At 35.7% G+C, this 23792-nt stretch overlaps 1 protein-coding gene across 2 annotated transcripts; it reads right to left on the bottom strand.

Moving 5' to 3' along the window:
- Nucleotides 1-10044: 10044 nt before the first annotated feature.
- LOC121381029 (prenylcysteine oxidase-like) lies at nt 10045-22984 on the bottom strand. 2 transcript variants are annotated; one of them, XM_041510109.1, is made up of 5 exons: nt 22861-22984; nt 16979-17185; nt 14335-14512; nt 12586-12794; nt 10045-11526 (listed from the first exon to the last, which is right to left on the bottom strand). In XM_041510109.1, the coding sequence occupies exons 1-5, from the start codon at nt 22964-22966 to the stop codon at nt 10706-10708; spliced, it is 1521 nt and encodes a 506-aa protein (XP_041366043.1). In that variant the 5' UTR covers nt 22967-22984; the 3' UTR covers nt 10045-10705. The 2 variants fall into 2 exon arrangements, with proteins under 2 accessions (XP_041366043.1, XP_041366044.1); XM_041510110.1 differs by having other exon boundaries at nt 22820-22945.
- Nucleotides 22985-23792: the final 808 nt, after the last annotated feature.

The following is a 23792-nucleotide window of genomic DNA, read 5'->3' as shown; positions in this document are numbered from 1 at the left end:
ATCCAAACATGTTTACAGGTTGTTTGATGAATCACTCATTGACGCGATCCAAACATGTTTACAGGTTGTTTGATGAATCACTCATTGACACGACCCAAACATGTTTACAGGTTGTGTGATGAATCACTTACTGGCACGATGATGTTTACAGGTTGTGTGATGAATCACTCATTGACACGATCCAAACATGTTTACAGGTTGTGTGATGAATCACTCATTGACAAGATCCAAACATGTTTACAGGTTGTGTGATGAATCACTCATTGACGCGATCGAAACATGTTTACAGGTTGTTTGATGAATCACTCACTGGCACGATCCAAACATGTTTACAGGTTGTGTGATGAATCACTCATTGACACGATCCAAACATGTTTACAGGTTGTTTGATGAATCACTCATTGACGCGATCCAAACATGTATACAGGTTGTCTGATGAATCACTCACTGGCACGATCCAAACATGTTTACAGGTTGTGTGATGAATCACTTACTGGCACGATGATGTTTACAGGTTGTTTAATGAATCACTCATTGGCGCGATCCAAGCATGTTTACAGGTTGTGTGATGAATCACTCATTGACACGATCCAAACATGTTTACGGGTTGTTTGATGAATCACTCACTGACACGATCATGTTTACAGGTTGTGTGATGAATCACTCATTGGCACGATCCAAACATGTTTACAGGTTGTTTGATGAATCACTCACTGGCACGATCCAAACATGTTTACAGGTTGTTTGATGAATCACTCATTGACGCGATCAAAACATGTTTACAGGTTGTGTGATGAATCACTTACTGGCACGATGATGTTTACAGGTTGTTTAATGAATCACTCATTGACGCGATCCAAACATGTTTACAGGTTGTGTGATGAATCACTCATTGACACGATCCAAACATGTTTACAGGTTGTTTGATGAATCACTCACTGGCACGATCCAAACATGTTTACAGGTTGTTTGATGAATCACTCATTGACGCGATCAAAACATGTTTACAGGTTGTGTGATGAATCACTTACTGGCACGATGATGTTTACAGGTTGTTTAATGAATCACTCATTGACGCGATCCAAACATGTTTACAGGTTGTGTGATGAATCACTCATTGACACGATCCAAACATGTTTACAGGTTGTTTGATGAATCACTCATTGACACGATCCAAACATGTTTACAGGTTGTTTGATGAATCACTCACTGGCACGATCATGTTTACAGGTTGTTTGATGAATCACTCATTGGCACGATCCAAACATGTTTACAGGTTGTTTGATGAATCACTCACTGGCACGATCATGTTTACAGGTTGTTTGATGAATCACTCATTGACACGATCCAAACATGTTTACAGGTTGTGTGATGAATCACTTACTGGCACGATCCAAACATGTTTACAGGTTGTTTGATGAATCACTCACTGACACGATCCAAACATGTTTACAGGTTCTTATGAGATCGGTTGGGACTTTGGCTTTTACATCTGTAACTCCAGTGTTTGTTCATGTCCGTTATTGTTAACACGAATATGAAATTACCATATTGCCAAGGTGGGTCAAACGCACAGTGTCCAGTTTAATCCATTGACTAGTTTACATAAATAGTCAGTGACTGTTGAAATTCGTGGTAGGTACCATTGATTGGCACTCGCTACTGGTCCAAGATGTTTAACAGTGCAATCAATGTCTGGTACTTGTAAAAGCGAACTGTCATCAGAGTCAGCACCTTACAATTTTTGTCCTCAAACAGCCAAAAATAAAAAATAAATACTACCTCGGAGTGTCTTAAGCTGCCTATAATTTGTCAACTCTCTCCCCAATTGAGCAGTCAAGTACTATACCAAAATGATGATATCGTGTCACACCCACTTCATGTTTAAAACAAAATAGTTTTGTCTAACAATTGGGTTAAGCATCGATGACATCATTCATTGTGTGAAATGTAGAAGGCCCACTACTTTACACCTTGTTCCTCCAATGGCATTTATGAACAGATATGTTTATTGTATCATCTTTCCAGTGATGCAGAACAATACCAATAATTTGCTGGTTCTTGACACAACCCAATGTGGTAGAGGCAGTAAGTGTATATGCATCTCATTTTTAAAAATACATGACCATTCACTTTGATATGATTAGTGAGCATACAAATGCAGCAAATGGAAAACGTATGTACATTTCCCAATGAAAGTACTGCTCTGGAAGCTCTCGTCAATTCTAATCTGAGATAGCTAACAATAACCGAATGGAATAGACAGAAAGGCCACATTTTTTGTTGTTTTTGTTTAGGATTACAGATTTTTTTTTTTTTTTTTTTTTTTTTTTTTTTTGAAAGAGGCAATGTCGGAGAATGGAATAAAAATTTAATTCACCCAATTCCTGTAAAAAAAATTAATTTTTTAAAATTATTTTTATTATTATTATTTTTTTTTTTTTTTTGTATTACGGATGTTTTCAGTAAGCAGTTCTGGATGGAGGAGAAATAAAAATAAAAAAGATCCAAAAAGGTTTCCAGTCTTGATATACTGAAGCCAGATTTATGAGAGGAAATTACTATTCACCAGCCCCAAATAACTATAAAAAGAACAAGCCAAGATTTAAAAAATATATATACAAATTGGCCACAATGAATGCGTTTAGTCTAAATTCCGAACTTGTCGACAGATGAAATGAAATGTCAGCAAAGTCGGGGTATGAATGAATGAATGAATGAATGTTTAACGACACCCATGCACAAAAATACACATCGGCTATCGGGTGTCATAAATGGTAAAGGGGTAGGACATAAATTAAAATATTATCACCATTCAAAGCATACTTTGCACTATTTTTAACAATTAATACATGAAATTCTTCGGCACTCCGTTTCGGATGGGATAGAATTCCACTTTTCTATACACCACTCCACTTCAGGTTGCACCGCACCAAATACAATAAATCTTCAAGCAGTATTTATTTACCTTCAAACAGTACTTTGGCCAGTGTACTTTTATATACCATGGAAATCCCGAGTTTTCAACTAAGGATCACAAACATGAGTGAAGCAATCAGTTCAGTTTTTAGTCATCATCAAAGATGGGGACTTTCATAGCTGCCTGAATTAGGATCAGAAAACATTCTTTGCTAACATCATCATTAAAGATACTTTCATTGCTGTGGTCATTCACCACTTGAAACACAAGTTTGTATCTGCTGTACTAGATTATGTCAGCAATCTGCAAATGACATGCGCATCTTGGTATTAGTTCTGCATCACAGGAATATTATAAAAGTAACATATGTGTCAATAAGGTCTACAGATGAACAACGGAAAAACTAGTGGGCTCCTATTGAATTCATTTTAGCCCGGTAATTAGAACTTCGGGATAACATGATTTTTATTCCTAGATTTGATATTTTGGAAGTACCATAAGTAAGCTATGCTTGATTTAAACGTGAATCAGTGATGACAGACATAAACAAACACTGGACAGTTGTAAATCCACTAGATGCACTGAACAACTCGAATCTCGAACAATATCGGACAAACCTGCTGGCTTGTTAATGCATCGAATAAAATCTGCTGGAGATTGCCACTGAGTGATCTATTAAAACTGCTGCAACCATTGCTGAATAATTACGTGCATAAAACGGTTGAAAATAATTAATATGAAAACAAGTTATCCTCTTCAAGATTCAAACCCCTGTTCACACCCCACACCCCATCCCCTAAAAAAAGGGATAAAAAGAAACAAAAGAAATTCAGACAAACAGTATGGAGCTGCATGATAGATGAAATTACATTACAAACCAATTTCAAATGTTTAACAAGAATGATATAGAATAAATGGAAAACATTTTCGTTGCTATGGACGCCATCTTGGATTTTATCATGATAACATAATTACATCAAATTGGCCAATGTATTTTAGTAAATAGTAATTTTTGTAACCTTTTAGTAATCTTATTATCATAAATTAAAATTTATTAGACCTTTATAATCGGTGTGCACATTGCAAGCAGTTTCAAATGATTTTAACTAGAAAACAATATTGTCCTTTTCCCCGTCAAAATGGCCGCCATCTTGGATTTCATCATGATTGTGTTATCATATCAAATTTACCCATAGACTCCAGTAAAGAGTAATCACTTATGTAACATTCTACCTGTTTTTATTATTATAAATAAAATGTTTAGTCCTTTTATGAAAAGGTTGAATACAATTATCATTAACCTTTATTGTCGTCTTCAGGATTCGAACCCATGTCACAATAGATTCAATTACCTAACAAAGTCATGCCAAATCATTAGTATGTGTAATAGAGGGGTGTTTTTTGTAGTTTTTTTTTTTGGGGGGGGGGGGGGGTCTTTTTTGTTTTAATCCCAGTGCCCCTGGCAACTCCTCCTATCTTTCAACTTCTTTCGCTGTCCACCTCCACATCCCAGCTCTTGTCTCTCCATCCGCGACAGGTGCTTGTCTCTTGTGGCTATCTGTGCCACACACCTGTTGCCAAACACCTGTTGTGGGCTTAGTCTGACCACTTCGGGGAGTGTTCAGTAGTTACTTCTGGCATTGTTAAGAGGCACTTGTAACCATCTACTATGCACCCCTACTACCGGCGGTCGTTAGTTAGTGCCGTGGGTCAGACCAGCTTTATTAGCGGCAGAGGACGAGGATGCCAGGTGGGTGCAGGGATATACACAGAGACTGCACCCGTGGAGGAAGTTGAGACAAGTAGGCGATGGTGTGGACAGCTCAGAAGACAGAGTCGGAGGAAATTGACAGAAAGGGTCGAAACAGATTGAAATCGTGGGAGAAATTGGAAAGTTTTTTATATTAAGATAATGAGAATGATAGGCAGAGGGTGATAGATGAGAAAGATGAATGAATGTGTGAGCCAGCTTTGACGGGATTTGAACCACTGTCGTCAGCTTGATTGTCCAGCAGCTTATACACTAGACCACGGAGCTCACTATCTGTAATAGAGTTAATAAAAACTTCATTATAATTAGTTTCAGTTGCTTTTGATGAGTTAGAATGATTTGAGCTGACCACCAAACAATATTTTAGTTTTTTCCGCCAAAATGGCAGCCATCTTGGATTTGATCATGATAGCATCACCATATCAAGTCCTTCCACATACAACAGTAAAGGGTAATTATATTTGTAACTTCTTGCCAATTTTTTTCGATATAAAATACTACAAGTGACCGAAACCGTAAATTTGTTATCCCTATCGGTGACACTTAGGTTTTGCAGATCTAATTTCAAAGTGCTGTAAATAAAATTCCCCAAGCCCTAGACATGGCGATTTTTTCTGAGGCGTACTGAGGGTGTACTGATTCAGACAAACTAAAAAACAATTTTCCTTTACTTTTTTCCCGTAAATTTGTTTTTGCAACCAGACTACTAACCCGTTACTGAAACCCATCTAAATTACCACTGGACAAAAATGCTAAATTTCACAAAACAATAACTATATACACATGCAAAACGACTGTAACCATTCCTATACCAATCGAACAAATCTGGGAGTGAACAAAGACTTGTAATCATGTGCATTTTTCTAACACTGGTGCTAAGTGTTAGTGTACAGTGATTTCACATACATATTTGTCTATGTGACATCACAATACAGTTAAATGCACAACGTATCGGGACGTGGAACTAGTAACTGGACCCCCCCCCCCACCACCACCACCACCACCCACACACCCACACACAACCCCAAAAAAAAAAAAAAAATAATAAAAATAATAATAATAAAATAAAAACACACAAAAAACAAGATGCATAAATCTGACCCACAAACCCGTAATACACGGTCAGGGCCGTATCTCTGCAAAATGCAGAGTTGAATGGAAATTTGGCAAAATATTGCCTCGTCTATAGGAATACAGCCACTCAGTACATCCTTTACTGGAAATTCCATCCTTCTTTCGCCGCAAAGAGGACTGCCACTCAGACTAGTTTACTAGCACCGGACATAGCTCTTTAATGGCATGCACTCGTGAATCACCGTTATAACTCGATCGGACTTTAAACTTTTAGATCTGCGTTCAAAATTTTATGTCGAAATTACTTCTTTTTTTAAATATTATTAAATAGTCCGATCCTCTCTTCTTTCTCTTATTTAATTTTGGACTGTCCTAAAATGATCAAAATTATATAAATATTCGGCCGAGCAGTCAATTCTTTTTTTATTTTTGGCGTGTAACCTTTTTATTTTTATTTTATTTTATTTATTAACTTCTTTACTAATTGCTATTTTCAAAATTCTGCCCAGTCACTTCGTGTGCAAGTGTTCACTAAAAAGTTAAGAACGTATTAACAAGTTCAATATGGAAAGTTTTGGTCAGTATTTAGTAGATAATATGGCCTCCAAATGTCTACTCTAAAAACTTTTCGAATGCCCTCAGGAGTCCCTGGACATCATAACCCTCCATGGAACAACTTCTGTGCCAGACTGATATGGATGTTGTTTGAAATCTGCATACAATGAGCTTGCCCTGGGGTATCTTAGAAGTTGCGATATGTAGACACCAAAAGTTTGGGGGGGGGGGGGGGGGGGGGGGAAGAGACGTAGCCCAGTGGTAAAGAGCTCGCTTGATGCCCGGTCGATCCCCGTCAGTGAGCCCATTGGGCTATTTCTCGTTCCAGCCAGTGCACTACGACTGGTACATCAAAGGCCGTGGTATGTGCTATCCTGTCTATGGGATGGTGCATATAAAAGATCCCTTGCTGCTAATCGAAAAAAAAAGAGTAGCTCATGAAGTGGCGACTGCGGGTTTCCTCCCTCAATATCGGTGTGGTCCTTAAACAATATAACCGTAAATAAAATGTGTTGAGTGCGTCGTTAAATAAAACATTTCCTTCCTTGTTCCAAAAGCTGGAGTAGAAGGTATATTGCTCGACATAAAGGGAAAACTGACTAGTGAAATGATCCCTTTTGTCATACAGCTTAGTTTGGAGACTAGTGTCGCTTTGAATCAGCCGGTGTATTCCAATATTTATAAATTACTGGTATTAATAGTAGTGCCCTCGTATTAGTACATTACAACATGGAGTCGTGTAAATCACAATACACGACTGCATGCACTGCTAACGTTCGCGAACCAATTTTACTGGCTCCTAATGTGGACATTTTGTTTAAATGAAACGCAAAAACATGGGCGGATCCAAGGGGGGGGGGGGGGGGGGGACCAGGGGGACGCGTCCCCCCAAAAATTTTTCAAGTGCCCTTTTTGTTTGTAGAATTTTTTTTTTTTAAAGTAAACAATAATTATATTGTAGATAAATGAAATCAAGATTTTCGTGTACATGCGCAAGCTTGCAGATATGTGTCTGTGTTATGGAGTCTCAATGGGGCCCCATTGAGGTTCTAACGCGAGTGACGCCAATTTACTTCATTATTGCTAGTATATTATGACGTAGAACTGTAGGAATTCATAGTAATTGTAAATATCAAAACTTGTAGTAAGGTGCCCTTTTGACGAGTCAATGTGCCCTTCTTTTTTGGTCCCCCCCTAAAAATATTTCCTGGATCCGCCCATGAAAAATCAGTCGGACGAACGTTGCTCTATCTTGCTGAACGCAACCCTAACTCTAGTTCAAGCATCAATTTTCTGCTAAACGTTAGGAAAACAATTTTGACTGCTTTCCATCGTGGTCTTTGACAATGTGTAGTATCATTATTACAGTATAGCGAGATGTATGCCAATGATAAACCAAGGGCAGCTACTCTGAAACATTAACGGTGTCGTCAAATTACCGGTGCTGTTTTTCTCAGTTTGCCAAGTGAAGTGGAACTAGCTAATAGAGTAGAATTTATTGCATAAATACATTAAACAAAAAATAACAAAAGGCCTCAAGATAAACAAATTTCAAATATGTACAATAAACACACGCATACAAACGATTATAAAGTATCAATAATTAAATTATATTCTTAATGGTATATGATGTTGAGATTTCTCTGGTTTCTATTACAGAACGTCGTTCTCTTACCGTGGTATTTACTAGTTATTTATTTCTGAGCCCATTATTGGGTTTTTTTAAGTTGTACACAAAAATCGTGGGGCTTTTGTTATTTCCAAAACAATTTTACTTTTAGTTTTATGTCAAATCAAACCCAAATTATTTTCATGGAGGCTGGGTAGAACTATAAGTAGCTTTTTAAATATTAAGATTGAACATTTTTATGGCAGATTGTTACAGCTCTTACGCCCGATGCAATACCTTATTCTTAACGTGCATTCATCTCTCAGTCTGTGTGGTATGTGCTATCCTGGGATGGTGCACATAAAACATCCCATGCTATTAATCGAAAAATGTTGTGGGATTCCTCTCTTTGACTGTCAAAATTACTATATATGTTTGACATCCAATAGCCGATGATTAATAAATCAATGTGCTCTAATGGTACCGTTAAACAAAACAAAAAAACATTTAACTCTCAATCTGTATAGGTCGGTCTGTCTTTTCTCTCTCTCTCTCTCTCTCTCTCTCTCTCTCTCTCTCTCTCTCTCTCTCTCTCTCTCTCTCTCTCTCTCTCTCTCTCTCTCTCTCTCTCTCTCTCTCTCTCTCTGACAAAAGTTGTCCCAACATAGACGTGTCAAGGCCACTACATGAATTCTGTGCTTGACCGACAGCCAGAGCCTGCGACGTGACGTGACTAGTTACCCAGGTAAGCGCTAAGAAACATCAAATAGTATGAATCAGTTGTAAGGGTTTCACTTATCGGGGCTTCTAGATTATGGTATCCCCACTCCTATGGCTAGTGATATTCAATTTTGGGCTAGTAAACAGCTAGTGTCATGCCTGACGGCTAGTGAACAAAAGTCAAATGTTGCAGTTAAGTCTATTTTGCCACCACTCCAAATGTTAGTCTTTTTAGGTGACATATCTGATTATTACTATTATTTAGTAAAATTGTATACAAATTCTATAAGCCCTGACTTATGATCCATTCTAACTGTTTTGTATCAACTTTTAAAGTTTTTTGTGTGTTTTCAAAGGACACAATTTTATATCAATAAATTTTCCCCCGTAAATAACAAATACAAATTATAAACATATTGCACATTGGTCCTGAGTAAGTTCTATTCCGTTTTTATAAAAGAAACCTGTTTGGTACTACCATATTTATTTCATAAAATAAATGATAAACAGTTTAAAACAATTATATAGAAAACAGATTTTCACACTTTTTGGACTGAAAATATTCAGTTCCAACCTGACAATAAACATCAAATAACAAGATTGCAAATTAATTGCAAAAATCAAAAGTGAATTAAAAAAAACCCTCCTAAAATGTATGCAACTTGTTCTTCAGTACAGCCAATAATCAACTTCACAATTAATCATTGCAGTACTAAAAACAATATGATCATTTTTCATTTATTAGCGATAATAGAAGTGGTTTTTAAGGGGAAATGCTACTTATTCAGTAATAAAACTTAAAACTAATTACACCTTGTTGAAATTGTCACATATAAAGATACCCTTATGTTACTAAAATGTCCAAAACAAAGCACAGGTCACTGAACAAAATACTGATCCACGGACAAGAAAGTGAATAACTATATCAATCACTATAATGTTAATTGGGCAAACATTACAATAGGTAGTTCAGTATTACAGTAGGTTTTATGACCACAAAAGATCTTGATTGGGGTCAGAAGTGAAATTTGAAAGTTGACGGGTTCTCTTTAGTAAATCGCAAATTCAAACAATAAAAAAAATGACTAAAAAGAAAACAATAACAACTTTATGATCAACAGAATGAAAAAGATTGACAAAAATAATGTTCCACAGTGATTAATCGACCTTCCTGGAAATTGTCAAAATCGAGAATGACACCCCACGCACGTGTATGGGGAAACTGTGTGATGCACGTGCAAACTATGGAATGTGTTTTGGTGTGTTCATAAACGGACCTGAACGTTCTTTACTAGGATGTCTGTGGTCAAAACATACGTTCGGTCTAAAAGTTGATATTAATATTAATATTTCAGGTTCCCCAACTTTTTTTGAAGAGTATATATAATTATTTTTTAAAAACAGTTTCTGATGGGTATCCATGATCACAAGGCATAGAACCGAAAAAGTGTTTCCAATGAATTTTGAAATCCTATGGCCTGCCTACATAGACAAGACGGTAATTTTTTTTACATCACTGTGTTTCAGTACTAGAGCTAAACTTAGTGTCGTCACGCCACTGTCAATCTGCTAGTTAACAAGTCTATCGCTGCTCAATATATAGTAGCGCTGTATGCGATAGTTGCATTTCCCCTTAATCTGAATGCATTAAACAAGACAGTATAGGATGAGGCAAGTCAAAAAAAAAAAAAGGATCCATCATTGTACATTTTGGCTCTTAATACACCAAAGTTTTTCATTTTATCACTATCAGTGCAAAGTAAATGTATACAATTGAAGTAATAAAATACTGAAGTTGATATTTCATTTTGAAGGCCTGGGCTCCGTTCCATTAAGTGAGCTTAGCACTAAGATCACATTAAGTGCCTACGGTAGCTATACATTTAAGGTGATCTTAGGGCTAAGATCGCTTCGTGGAACAGGGCCCAGGTCTTCAGTGATTTGAAACAACATAACTTGCAGAACACAATACAAAAAAACCCATTCACCCAACACACATGCCACCCAGGTATATTTCTAAGACACATATTATTATTGCTAATTATGCATACAGACGTTACAATTCTTCATTCTTACTACTGGAAGTTGTATCTTCATCATGAAGCTCATCTATTTTGTCTAAATAGCCATGCCAATGATTATACGCTAACAATGCAATATTACGCCCACCTATGGCATTCATTTCCATGGCGGATGCAGCACTCTCGATAGCATTGACATAGTACAAACGATCATAAAGCAAGAATGATGGCAGCTCCATATCTGGTGAGAAATCGGGGTATGCCCCCCAGTGTACGACTCGTAAATCTTTGCGGCTTTTAAACAACAGTCGTATCTGCGGCTCGGTTGGAACCTGATTTAAAGCCACCTTATAAACTAATTCTTCCATACCATCTGGCGACTTCTTATTTAGATGTTTCTTGTAGTCAACAGGCGTCGCCTGGGCGTAACTGTTCCAAAATAAATTGGGATCCATACTTAACAGTGCTTGTGGCAGATCACCAATATGTTCATAGCCAAACGTTGTAATATTAGGTGTTCCTTGAACAAACAACAAAGCCAACTTGTGCAGTGACATTTTAGGTTCTCTCACAGGTTGTGGGAAATCTTCAAACTTAATATTTGTTTGTCCTTGCGGCAATGGCGTGGCAATGATTACAATATCGTATTCACGAGCAGAAGGCTGTTTGTCAGGATTGGTGTACTGTACTTCGTAAGACACGATGCCATCGGTATCCTTCTGAAGAATTATATTTGTTACTTTGGCTGGCATTATTAGATTAGCCTTGGATTTCTTTATTAATTTCTCTGGAACTCTCTTGTTACCACCCTTCACTGACCACAAGCCTGGAGTGATACCGGCAATAGACACAGCACCTGTAACATAAAGCAATGTACATAGAGATGTTTCATTCTTGAGATGTTAAATGTTTACTGTAAACCATTAAATATTAACAATCTTAAAATTTGTCAAAATCCAAATAAGTGACATCAAACTTTAATAGGGTTGCTATATCAGATGCTAAAAAAGCATTCTGAAACTAAAACAATATATTTCACATTTTTCTTATCTCTTAAGTTCAAGGGTCATAACTGAGCTAAAAATGGGTAAATCACCATGAAATCCAAACTTGATTTGTAGCAGTGCATGATAAAGCTGCACACAAAATTTCAAACAAAACAAATTTTCTTTTCTCCTAAATTCCAAGAGCCACAATTCTGGCCAAAAAAAAAGACGTAAATTGCCATGAAAATCAAATTTGATATGTAACAGCAATTGATAAAACTATACACAAAATTTCAGAGAAGTATCTTGAGACACTGTGGAAAACAAATGTTCAGAAAACTATATGTGGGACAGACAGATGGACAGACAGACCCTCGATCCACATCAGTCTAGACTCTAAAAAACTCATCAATCAATCCAACTTGGGTGTTCCTAACAGAAGCAGAGGTTCCTGCTGGCATACATATAATATAGTAAAAAATAATATTTGTTTTGCTTAACAATACCATTAGAGCACATTGATTTATTAATCATCGGGTATTGGATGTTAAACATTAGGAAGCTCACTACATTTTTCCATTAGAAGCATGGGATCTTTTATAAGCACCATCCCACAGACAGGAGACAGGATAGCACATACCATGGCCTATTATGTACCAGTCGATGTGTACTATTATATACCAGTCGATGTGCACTGGCTGGAACAAGAAATAATCTAATGGGCCCACCGATGGGGATTGATCCTAGATCCTTGATTGACCAAGTGCTTTACCACTGGATCACATCCCGCCCCATTAAGTAAAATATTTACATGGTGCTATTCTGATGGGTTAATGCACCATTCATTCCAAACTGATATCAACTTTGAAAATGCTGACTAGTGCATAAGCTTACATAAAATTGACTTAATCAGCTAAAATGTCACTTGCCTACAAATCCAGCTACATCCGTTGTTTGTCCATAACTTGTCTGTAAGGCTGCCATGACAAATTCATCTATGAACTTGTCTCCAAATCCCTCCTCTTTCAGCAATGTTTTCACCGATTTCTTGGTGAAGTCCACAAACATGGGATCCATGACTTTTAGTATATCTTCAACAGTCGTGAATGCAATGCCTTTGTCCTGAATTTCATAAATTCTTTAAAAAATAAAAAACAAATTTAATGCATTAAATTATTTCAAATATGATGCACATGTGTATTTTCCTGCGATATTTGTTTAAGTCACTGTAGATGAAAAAGGTATTTCAAAAGAAAGTTTCTCACATTTACTTTACAATAAAAACCATAAATTTGGAATATGATGGTAATGTTTTTGATATGCAGCACTTAATATGTTCTTGCAAAGCAGGGGCTTAATTCACTAGGCTCTCTCGCAACTTTGCGATCTCGCAATGCAATGTTAAAAGACTTACAAAGAGGTTGCTTTGTTGTCTAGCAGAACCTAAGAGAGCTTTGTGAATTAGGCCCCAGGTTTGCATGTACACTATTTTGTGTGGTACAAGGCACAATATTTCATGAGAACCATCGTTCTGTTTGCGTGTCATTTACGCAAATTTAAAATCACGACAACCGCCAATCAGGTTACATGGTGAACAATTACATTCTAAAATTAAAAGTACAATATATCTATTATCAGTAATGAAAAGGAAAATCAGTTTACATTTTTAAATACATTTGAACAGAACTGTAGTTCATATGATTTAGGATTAGATAGGCCTAACTCATCAATTACGATAACTATATTCACTTAACCGAACAATCTGTTACCTAAGTAAAACTCACGTGAACTGTCTTCCGGTTACTTAAGATTTTTAAATATTGTCCCCTATAGCTATTACAATCAAATTATTGAAAGGTATAATAAAAGGACACAATGCTAGAATTTATCATTAAGTAAATGTTACATGAATGGTAAATCGATTAAAATTAAACTGAACATTGAGTAAATGTTACATGCACGGTAAATCGATTAAAATAGAACTGATCATTGAATAATGTTACATGTACGGTAAATCGATTAAAATAGAACTGATCATTGAGTAAATGTTACATGAACGGTAAATTGATTAAAATAGAACTGATCATTGAGTAAATGTTACATGAATGGTAAATCGCTTAAAATAGAACTGATTATTGAGTAAATGTTACATGAACGGTAAATTGGTTAAAATAGAACTGATCATTGAGTAAATGTTACACGAACGGTAAATCATTAAAATAGAACTGATCATTGAGTAAATGTTACATGAACGGTAAATTGATTGAAATAGAACTGATCATTGAGTAAATGTTACACGAACGGTAAATCATTAAAATAGAACTGATTATTGAGTAAATGTTACATGAACGGTAAATCGATTAAAATAGAACTGATCATTAAGTAAATGTTACATGCACAGTAAATCTATTAAAATAGAACTGATCATTAAGTAAATGTTACATGCACAGTAAATCGATTAAAATAGAACTGACCATAGAGTAAATGTTACATGAACGGTAAATTGATTAAAATAGAACTGATAATTAAGTAAATGCTACATGAACGGTAAATCAATTAAAATTGCAAAACAGAACACTCCAACAGTACTATCCAAAGCTAATTGGCAAAGGAACAAAAAGAACAGTCACAACAGTATCATTCCTCAAAGAACAGCCATTAGTTTTCACCAGGTTCACCTTTCAAATTTGTTAATAACTTGATCGTTGATCCAGCCTCTAATTTTCCACATGTCCCATCCATAGCGCCAGGCGAGTTTCGCCAAGGTCACTGCACTCCATGAGCTTGTTTCAAAGACCACCCCGTCAGATCCATAGAGTCCTAACTTTCCGTCGAAACAGTCTCGTCTCTCCAGACCTGCAAGAGAAGCATCCACTTACATATATCTATAATCAAATGTACGTACACCAGGGGCGCAGAAAGTACTGGCCCGCTCATCAAGTTCCAAAATTCTAACAAACAGTTCAGAATGATGACGAAAAACACAACAACACATGTACCAAATTAGACAACTTCGGAGTTCCAAAATTCTAAACCATTCAAACAAACGATTCAGAATGATGACGAAAAACACAACAACACATGTACCAAATTAGACAACTTCGGCGTTCCAAATGGCATAAGGGCGACATTCCGAAAACAGAGCCAGGCAAAGGTCAATACTTCCTTGAAATGGTTTGTTTACGTTGAAACTACATGTACATGTATGTTGCTGTCAGGGAACATTTTGTTTTCAAAATCTTGATTAGCGATATTTCTAGTCAATTAAAAATTGATTACCAGTTATTGTTTAATGTTTTACAATTGAAACATGCATAGCAGATCGCGACACGATACTGAACACAATGTTCCCTGGTCAGTTTGTTTCAAATAGATTGTTCTGTTGAATAATTGCGGTATGTCACTTGAATTTTGTAAATCTATATGAAAGAAATGTGAAAAACTTTGCTTTTACCATAGTAGTTCAAAATTTATTCTTTTGTCAATCACAGTTTGGGGCTTGATTTTGTTTTGCCATGTGATTTTGATCAATTATCCTACCAAGTATCCTTAATAAAGTTTTTGTCAAAAAAATATATTTATATATAATTTGAAATGAAGACTGTGTATATTATAATATTGTTAAAGGGACATTCCTGAGTTTGCTGCAATTTTTAAGATGTTATCGACTAACAGAGACTTTTTAACGATTGTAATTACATATTAAATATATTTTATATGTTAAATTTCATTTTATTTTGTAAAACAGATTTTTTCGTACGTATGAAATTATTTGAAGACAAAATCCAGTTTGGGCTTCTTACAAATATTAAGACGACCAGAAACACATAGAATATATAGACACTGATATTCTAAACAAGAAAATATATTTAATATACAAGTTTAATCGTAGAAATACTTTATTAGTTGGAAACATCTTACAATGTAGCAAACTCGGGAATGTCCCTTTAAACAATACTATATAATAATATAGGCTGGCAGACTAGTGAAATATTTTCCATTTCTGCACCCCTGTACATGTTCGTGTTTAACAACACCATTATAGCACATTGATTTATTAATCACTGGCTTTTGGACATACATATGTTAATTCCGACATAAGTCTTAAAGTGGAAACCCACTCAATTTTTCCATTAGTAGTAGGGATCTTTTATATGCACATTCCCACAGCCAGGATGGCAGATACCACAGCCTTTGATATACCAGTTGTATAGTACAATGGCAGGAACGAGAAATAGCCCAGTGGGCCTACCGACGGGGATCGGTCCTAGACCGACTGTGCATCAGGCGAGCGCTTTACCCCTGGGCTACGTCCTGCACGTACATATCATGCATTTAAATTAATTAATTAAAGTACTTGGTCCTGTATCTAATAATTAATTACCGAGTAATTACATTTCCTTGCTTTAAAAAAAATCATTGTCGGAGCCTAATCTAACCAATAAAACTGATCGGTTTGTTTGTTGAAAGTTGGCTCAAATTGCCAAGTCATTAGCAGTAGTGTAAAGTCAAGCTGCCATAATATTTTGGATCTAACCCGATTTCAAAAACAAAAATCACATAACAGAAGTGAAGTGAAGACAATGACTTATCAGGAGTTCAATAATACCAGGAAATACTTATTATTATTTTTAATTTGACGTAACACATTACTTAATACTGTTGTGTTTTATGGAAAATATTCAATTGTTTTGCTTAAATTTTATTTCTGGAAGTACATTCATTCATCAGTAGTATTTAAATGTGCTCGAGTGGTTTTGTTAATTAAAACAAACATTAACCTTGATGAAATAGTTCGATCTGAACAATGTATAATGCAGAACATTTCCAAAAGAACGTGGAACATAATGAAACATTACCGAATGTGATAAATGTTCACTTTGCCTATTTTCATCGAACTTCTCTCTCGCCCGGGAAGGGAGAAGTCATTTCTCATAAATTTTCAATTCTGCATATAGATGAGAGCCTGGAAAGTGTGTTTCAAACTGAATTTTACTTCTTAATACTTGTTTCAAATATATTCAGGTTTATTGCCAATAAACATTATTTCCTCTCTAATCCTACATCTGTACATGTTATCCAGACCTCTAAAAATTGCGAGAAAATTTTGTTCGTGCATCGCTTGTGCAAGTACAGTTTTATATCACTAACCCATTTTCGTTTGCGCATTATATATATGACATCATTTACATGGTCATGACGGGTTACATAAAAACGAAATGGGTTACCTGAATTTGATTCTGTGTAACCCAAAAATGGTTTACGCAAATGTTCAATTCTCACAGGCATGCCATTAGATGTTAATAAAACAAGCTTGCTTACCTAGCATCTTGGTGAAGTTGAGCATTAGCATGTTCCTGGCGTGAATCACGGTCGCCCCAGCTTCATAGTCTTGACCATCAATGTTGATGAGAGCCAAACGACCACCAACTCGAGTTTCTTCAAAGATATCGATCACTGCCGACTCTCCGAACAGCTGACGTGCATAGTATGCTGTCGTGGCGCCACCTATCCCAGCCCCAACAATCCCTGCAATACAAAGTTAATATGGTATAAGCGTGGATCGCACTAACATAACTTCCAATTCATTGATGCACGCTCAAACTTTTGCAGTTGAACTCTTTTCACTGTTCATAACACGTGCATTGCAGGCACCACTGGACTGTGTGTGTGTGTGTGTGTGTGGGGGGGGGGGGGGGGGAATGACAGCGTACAAATTGTTGAACCGTGACTATGGTGCAGTATGGACGTCTTATTTTCAGTAAAATGTTCATCATGTATACACTCCTACTAGTCACTTGAAGTGTTATGGTCAGCCTGATGATTAGATATTTGTAGATATACATATAGAGAGAGATCATTTCGATAGTTTAATAAAATTTTCTCTGTAATTTATATTGATAAAATATACTACCCTTTTCTGGTGCCGAGTGGACTAATCCAAAAGAAAAAAATATATACCAATTTACTTGGGTTTAAAAGGAGGGCATTCAAGTCTTGGCGACAAATTTCCTAATAAAAATTATGTCGTTATCAAAGAAAATTATTTTAATTGTACAGTGAAACCTGTTTAAACCGGATCACATCAGGGACCTAATATGTATCCGGTTTAGACAGGATCTGGTGTTTAGACGGTAGCATTTTACAATACGGAGTTATTTTCCTTGACATCGGCATCGATTTCGTTTAACTGTAAACACACAAGTCCTAGAATTGCCAAATGAATGTGACTGTCACTCTAATAATAATGTCGCTATATCCAAATTTTGTCATGCATCTTTCTTATTTATGAACCAACATTAAAACATAAATAAAAGCAACAACAAATTTCAATGTAATTTAGTTTTTACCATAATCAAGGTTGCAAAATGACCGATAATTCCACATGCCTACGTTTAGCCTGTGGTGGCCAAGACATTTTCGTTCTTTCTTAGCTAAATTCAGTGTGCGTATTTCTCGCTTCTATTGCAGAAAAGATAACATTTTATGTTTGTATTTAGTGATAAAATACAAATTAAGTCACGTGTGTGTATTTTACTCTAAATTTAGTTGTTTCTAGCATTTTACTCGCAATGTCTCAGTATTTCCTTATCAAAGCGTATTGACCAAAAATAAAAGGTGGAAACTCTAATGTCTGCATCAAGACAGTCCAATTGAAAACAATCAAGCACTGATTACCCTGTCTGTTAAAACCGCACGCCCTAGTTCCATCCAGCGAAAATAAATTATAATTTGTTTAATCTACAAACCTGTAACACACTTAGATCATGTTTTCATCAAATGGAGTGAAAAAGCAGGTTTTATATCGATAAATACCATGGGAATCCCCATGTCCCAATTGCTTGAAAAAAATTTGAAAGTTAGTATTCTGATGTCACCGGTAGATGTCGTTCGAAGCACAACAATGCCTACGTCACGACAAATTTCACAGAGTGCGCACAGACTTGGGGTGCGTTCCTTTCACCTCTCCTGGACATGTTCCAACTGTTCTGTTCTGGTTGTATCCCCTCTCCAGATATCGTAAGACTTAGCAAAATTATTGGTTTTAAGGGTTTGTAACGTTTTGTATTGAGATACTTACTTGTCTAACTTTATTGTTACTGAAAATGTTCACTAACTGTGAAGAAAAATCTCACAAATGAACAACAAGCAAACGACAACAAATCGGATGTTGATTGCGCGAACCGTGCACGAGAAAACAAACCGAACCAAAATGATAACGGTCACGTGGTATACCAACGTCTGTGACATTGAAATGGGAATATCCCCTCTAAAAATAGATTAGACCTTGTCTGCTCAACGTTTTTTTCTCAGAGGCCCTTGGCATTTTATGAAATATGAAAAATGCATTTTGTGGTATTACAAACACCAGGATTACCAAAAAACACTTCAGGTGAATGGAAATGTATATTCTAAATAATAAACGGTAAGTAAAGTGCAATTTTATTTGTGAAAAAATGGGTTTAATAGCGAAAAACAACGGCGTAATGGTTAACAACTAGGGCGTGTCCCTTTAAGCTAAGACCGCAAAAATCGGTGACACGTGACGTAACACTCTATGCAGCACAGCATAAATTCAAGTCAGCATTGTTGTATGGTAGTCATGTTTTCGTTAAGTTGACTCTTTATTTGTCCGTTTGTTCAGGTTAATTAATTATTTTACATTTCTGAACCAAAAATCAATCCGGTTTCTAAAATGTTGAGGTTCCAGTTTTATCAGGTTTTTAATACAAGCTTTAAATAAGAGAAATTTTGGGACCATCAAATTTGGCCGGTTTTGACAGGATTTTGTTATTTTCAGACAGGTTTCACTGTATTTATCCCTCAATCACTGTATACATTGGCAAGATATGATGACTAGATAAATCTCTATATTTTCGGTCACTGACAAAACAATACAGGTCACATGACATAAGCCTGACTCGAGTATTTCAGAGCCTCGCTGCATTCGCCATTCTAACCTTCACAGGATAAAGCCGATATCTTAAGACAGTAACCAGTTATTCCCTATTTATTTATAATTATATTAAATATATTCTGACACTTGGTGTAATATAATTAAAAGATAAAGATTAAACTGGCAGGGGCGGGATTTAGCTCAGTCGGTTGAATGCTTGCTTGAGGTACTTGCATCGCAGGGTCGAACCACCTTGGCGGATCCATTCAGCCGATTGTTTTGCTTTTTGCATTCCAACCAGTTAACCACAACTGGACAAAAGCTGTGGTATGTGCTTGCCTGTCTGTGAGAAAGTGGATATAAAAGATCCCTTGCTGCATTGGAAAAAAATATTTTGAATGTCTACTTGTCTTTTCCTCATTTGCCCACTTTGTTTTTTGGGAAGGTTTCTTATTTCAACAAAAGTATTTTGATTTCAGGGTTCAATCGTATGCAGATTCCTTAAAAACAAGTATCGTACCGTCATACAATTTCGATTGACATGTTTTCATTTCTTTATTTGTAACTGCATGTATTGCGAGATTATGCAAGATATTACGTTACTATCAACCTGAACATAAACAACGAAGTATCTTTTTTCTCTCAATATTGAAAATGCTTCAAGTCAAGCTGCCAACTTTATGTTTTAATTAAAATACCATATATATTGTGCATGTTATCAGTTTTTCCTACTAATGAAATGCCTCACATAGTGAAATCCAGGTATCACAAATCCCTGCAAAGTTATTGTCTGCTATACTAACATCTGACCTACCAAAGTTAGACAATATACCACGTGATCATTACACTGAACAATAACATTTATGGAAGGTTGGTTGGTTTACCTCTTATGTTATTCACAGCAAAGTTCTTTTCAGTAATTTCTAGTGAGGGCATGTTTACATGTTCATTTACATTTACTAAAAATCAAGGTGGTTTGGTGGAGTTACATTTTTTGAAAATATATAGTTCTGTACCTCTGTCAAGAGTACTTAAAGTTAAAGTGACAATCCAAATTTTGGTTTTCTTGATACGTAGAACGAGAAGATTAGATCAACATTAGATCAACATTATGATTAACCTATGACAAGAATTCAATGTAAATATGTTTTCAGTCAAAACTGTTTATTTTTCTGAAAATTATTCCATATTATTAACAAGTTGCAAACGTTTTATGACTTAATTTTTAAAAGTAGAACTTGATGTAAATTATTGCATGGAGTATAGTATAGACCCTACAATACCATAACAAGGACAAAAATAGACAGCTTATGGAACTATCGAAAACATACGACGTTTGTCAAAATATAGCGGAAACACGTCACCTGTATGGGAGATTATCATTATTTTTCACAATAAACTAATGTGACTTGAGATAGGTAAAGTATTATTGTATTTACCCAGTCTTGTTTTTATTTTTTGCTTGTCGTATTGAAAACATATGCCAGGATATGTAAATAGACCAGTTTAGGGCCTATGGGGTAGACTGTTCACATTTGTTCACGATAAATCTCTTAAACTAAAGGGACACACCCTAGTTACGGATAGTTGTTAACCATTACGGCGTTGTTTTTCGCTATTAAACCCATTTTTTCTCAAATAAAATTGCACTTTACTTACCGTTTATTATTTAGAATATACATTTCCATTCACGTTTTTTGGTAATCCTGGTGTTTGTAATACCACAAAATGAATTTTTCGTATTTCTGAAAAACGGGCGCACGTTTGAAAAAAAACCGTCGAGCAGACAAGGTCTAATCTATTTTTAGACGGGATATTTCCATTTCAATGTCACAGACGTTGGTATACCACTTGACCGTTATCATTTTGGTTCGGTTTGTTTTCTCGTGCACGGTTCGCGCAATCAACATCCGATTTGTTGTTGTTCATTTGTGAGATTTTTCTTCACAGTTCGTGAACATTTTCAGTAACAATAAAGTTCAGACAAGTAAGTATCTCAATACAAAATGTTACAAACCCTTAAAACCAATAATTTTGCGAAGTCCTACGATATCTGGAGAGGGGATACAACCAGGACAGAACAGTTGGAACATGTCCAGGAGAGGTGAAAAGAACGCACCCCAAGTCTGTGACATTTGTCGTGACGTAGGCATTGTTGTGCTTTGAGCGACATCTACCGGTGACATCAGAATACAAACTTTCAAAATTATTTCAAGCAATTGGGACATGGGGATTCCCATGGTATTTATCGATATAAAACCTGCTTTTTCACTCCATTTGATAAAAACGTGATCTAAGTGTGTTACAGGTTTGTAGATTAACCAAATTATAATTTATTTTCGCTGGATGGAACTATTGTCCGAACCAAATTGTTAACAACTACAACAAATTACTCTCCTACCTTTAATTGCCGTTAGATTTCCTCCAAAGTTTGTCCAGACACAAATCGCAAAAAAACCCACTACAAATATACAGATTCCACACACGAGACTGCAACGATGTTGCCGATATTGTCTTTGCTGAGATTGCATAGGGAAAAATACATGCAGTTTTCTGCCGTCTGCCATGTTGTTTGTTTATGGAACACTCTTCAAGAGGGGTGAAAGCCTCCAAAGTATGTGATACAATTAATATGAAATTGATTATCTCTAGTGGTATCATTAAACTAATAATAATAATAAAAAATAATAATAATTTGATGTCATCACGTTTGCTTTAATATCATAACATGTTATGACGTTAGATTAAGTCCTATCCTTTCACCCCTCTTGAAGAATATTCCATAAAAAGTCAAAATGGCAGCTGATACAAAATTACATGCTTTTTTCCCTATGCGCTCTCAGCGAAGTCGATATAGATGACATGGTTAGCATCTGGTATGTGGAATCTGTGTCATTGTAATGGTTTTTTCAAGATTTGTGTCTGGACAAACTTTGGAGGAAATCTAACGGCAATTAAAGGTAGGAGAGTAATTTTTTGTAGTTGTTAACAATTTGGTTCTGACAATAGGGTGTGCGGCTTTAATAGTTAAATGGTAACCCCCAATTTTGTTGCAAATAAATTAAATGTGAGATGTCACACTTTTTATTGGTGTACTGCCTGGGTTTGTTGATACGCTGCTTACATCAGTTTTATTAGTACATCATAAATGTTAACATTATTGGTAATAGGAATTTATTTGGTATGATGGAACCATATCATCATATGCCGTGTGCACGTGAAACTGAAAGCGGCTTTTGCCTACCAGTTTCGGTGCCGTGACTTACTATCAAACACACATTATGTCAGACAGTTCTAGCACATCTACCTATTCTTGGATGTTCTTCTTCTTCTAAACAAACTACTTCAAGTGAAAACGTATAAAGCAATATAACAGCTGCCGCCGACCAAAACGAAAAATACAGAACGGCCATAATTCACTTTGGTTAAATGTAGTTTCCTTCAACTCTGGAGCACCAAACGCATTTTCCCCCCCGTTCATTTCTTATCACATTTGTATATTTTAAAAAAAACGGAAAAAAAGACACACACAAAAAAGAAGAAAACGAATTGTTCATTATTGACACCTACATTGTACTAATTACGTTTAATTTTAATTGTATATCAGTCAAACATATTTATATTGGTCTACTTCTTATACCTCTGTAAAATTGTGATATGTGCTATAACGTGTACTAAACTAAAATAGTTTGAACCAATATCATTGTTTCAATTGTTTCCGAATAAATAAATAAATAAATAAATAAATAAATAAAGGTTTCTAGACGTTTCGTACCCAAACCCGTTCGTACCATACCGTTTCGTAACCACTAGCATACCAGTTCGTAATGTCATACATTACACCTAACATTAATATATTTTTTAAATACACAATTATAATGTTATATTACAAACATATTGTAACATTTAGCAAAAAATGTGTTGTAATAATCACTCAGTATCTTTTATAAGCATTAAATGAGCAATTATGTGCTGTGCATCACTGAAGCATGTCGTTTCGTAACCAAAAAGCATACCTTTTCGTAGCCAAAGAGCAATTCTTTTGTCATAAACCCATTTAATATTTGATTGTATTAACCCGTGTAATAACGGTATGCAAATTTCATGTCATATGCAAATTTAAAAGTTCATAATGCTACTTTCACCTGTCAATAATTGAAGGACTCGGTGCTAAATAGGGAATAAGTCACATTTTGAAAGTTTTGAGAAATATACCAACATATAAGTTTTTATTAATTT

Source organism: Gigantopelta aegis, chromosome 9 (assembly GCF_016097555.1).
Source record: "Gigantopelta aegis isolate Gae_Host chromosome 9, Gae_host_genome, whole genome shotgun sequence".
Taxonomy (NCBI): domain Eukaryota; kingdom Metazoa; phylum Mollusca; class Gastropoda; order Neomphalida; family Peltospiridae; genus Gigantopelta; species Gigantopelta aegis.
This window is presented reverse-complemented; position numbering and strand designations above follow the sequence as displayed.

Excerpts from the sequence above, each read along its gene's own strand:
- LOC121381029 (XM_041510109.1), bottom strand. The coding sequence starts at position 22,966 with ATGGCCGTTCTGTATTTTTCGTTTTGGTCGGCGGCAGCTGTTATATTG. Across the intron at positions 12,795-14,334 it reads GTTATTAACAAATTTGAAAG|AATTTATGAAATTCAGGACA; the intron begins GTGAACCTGGTG and ends TATTTTTTAAAG. Across the intron at positions 11,527-12,585 it reads GGATGTAGCTGGATTTGTAG|GTGCTGTGTCTATTGCCGGT; the intron begins GCAAGTGACATT and ends TTTATGTTACAG.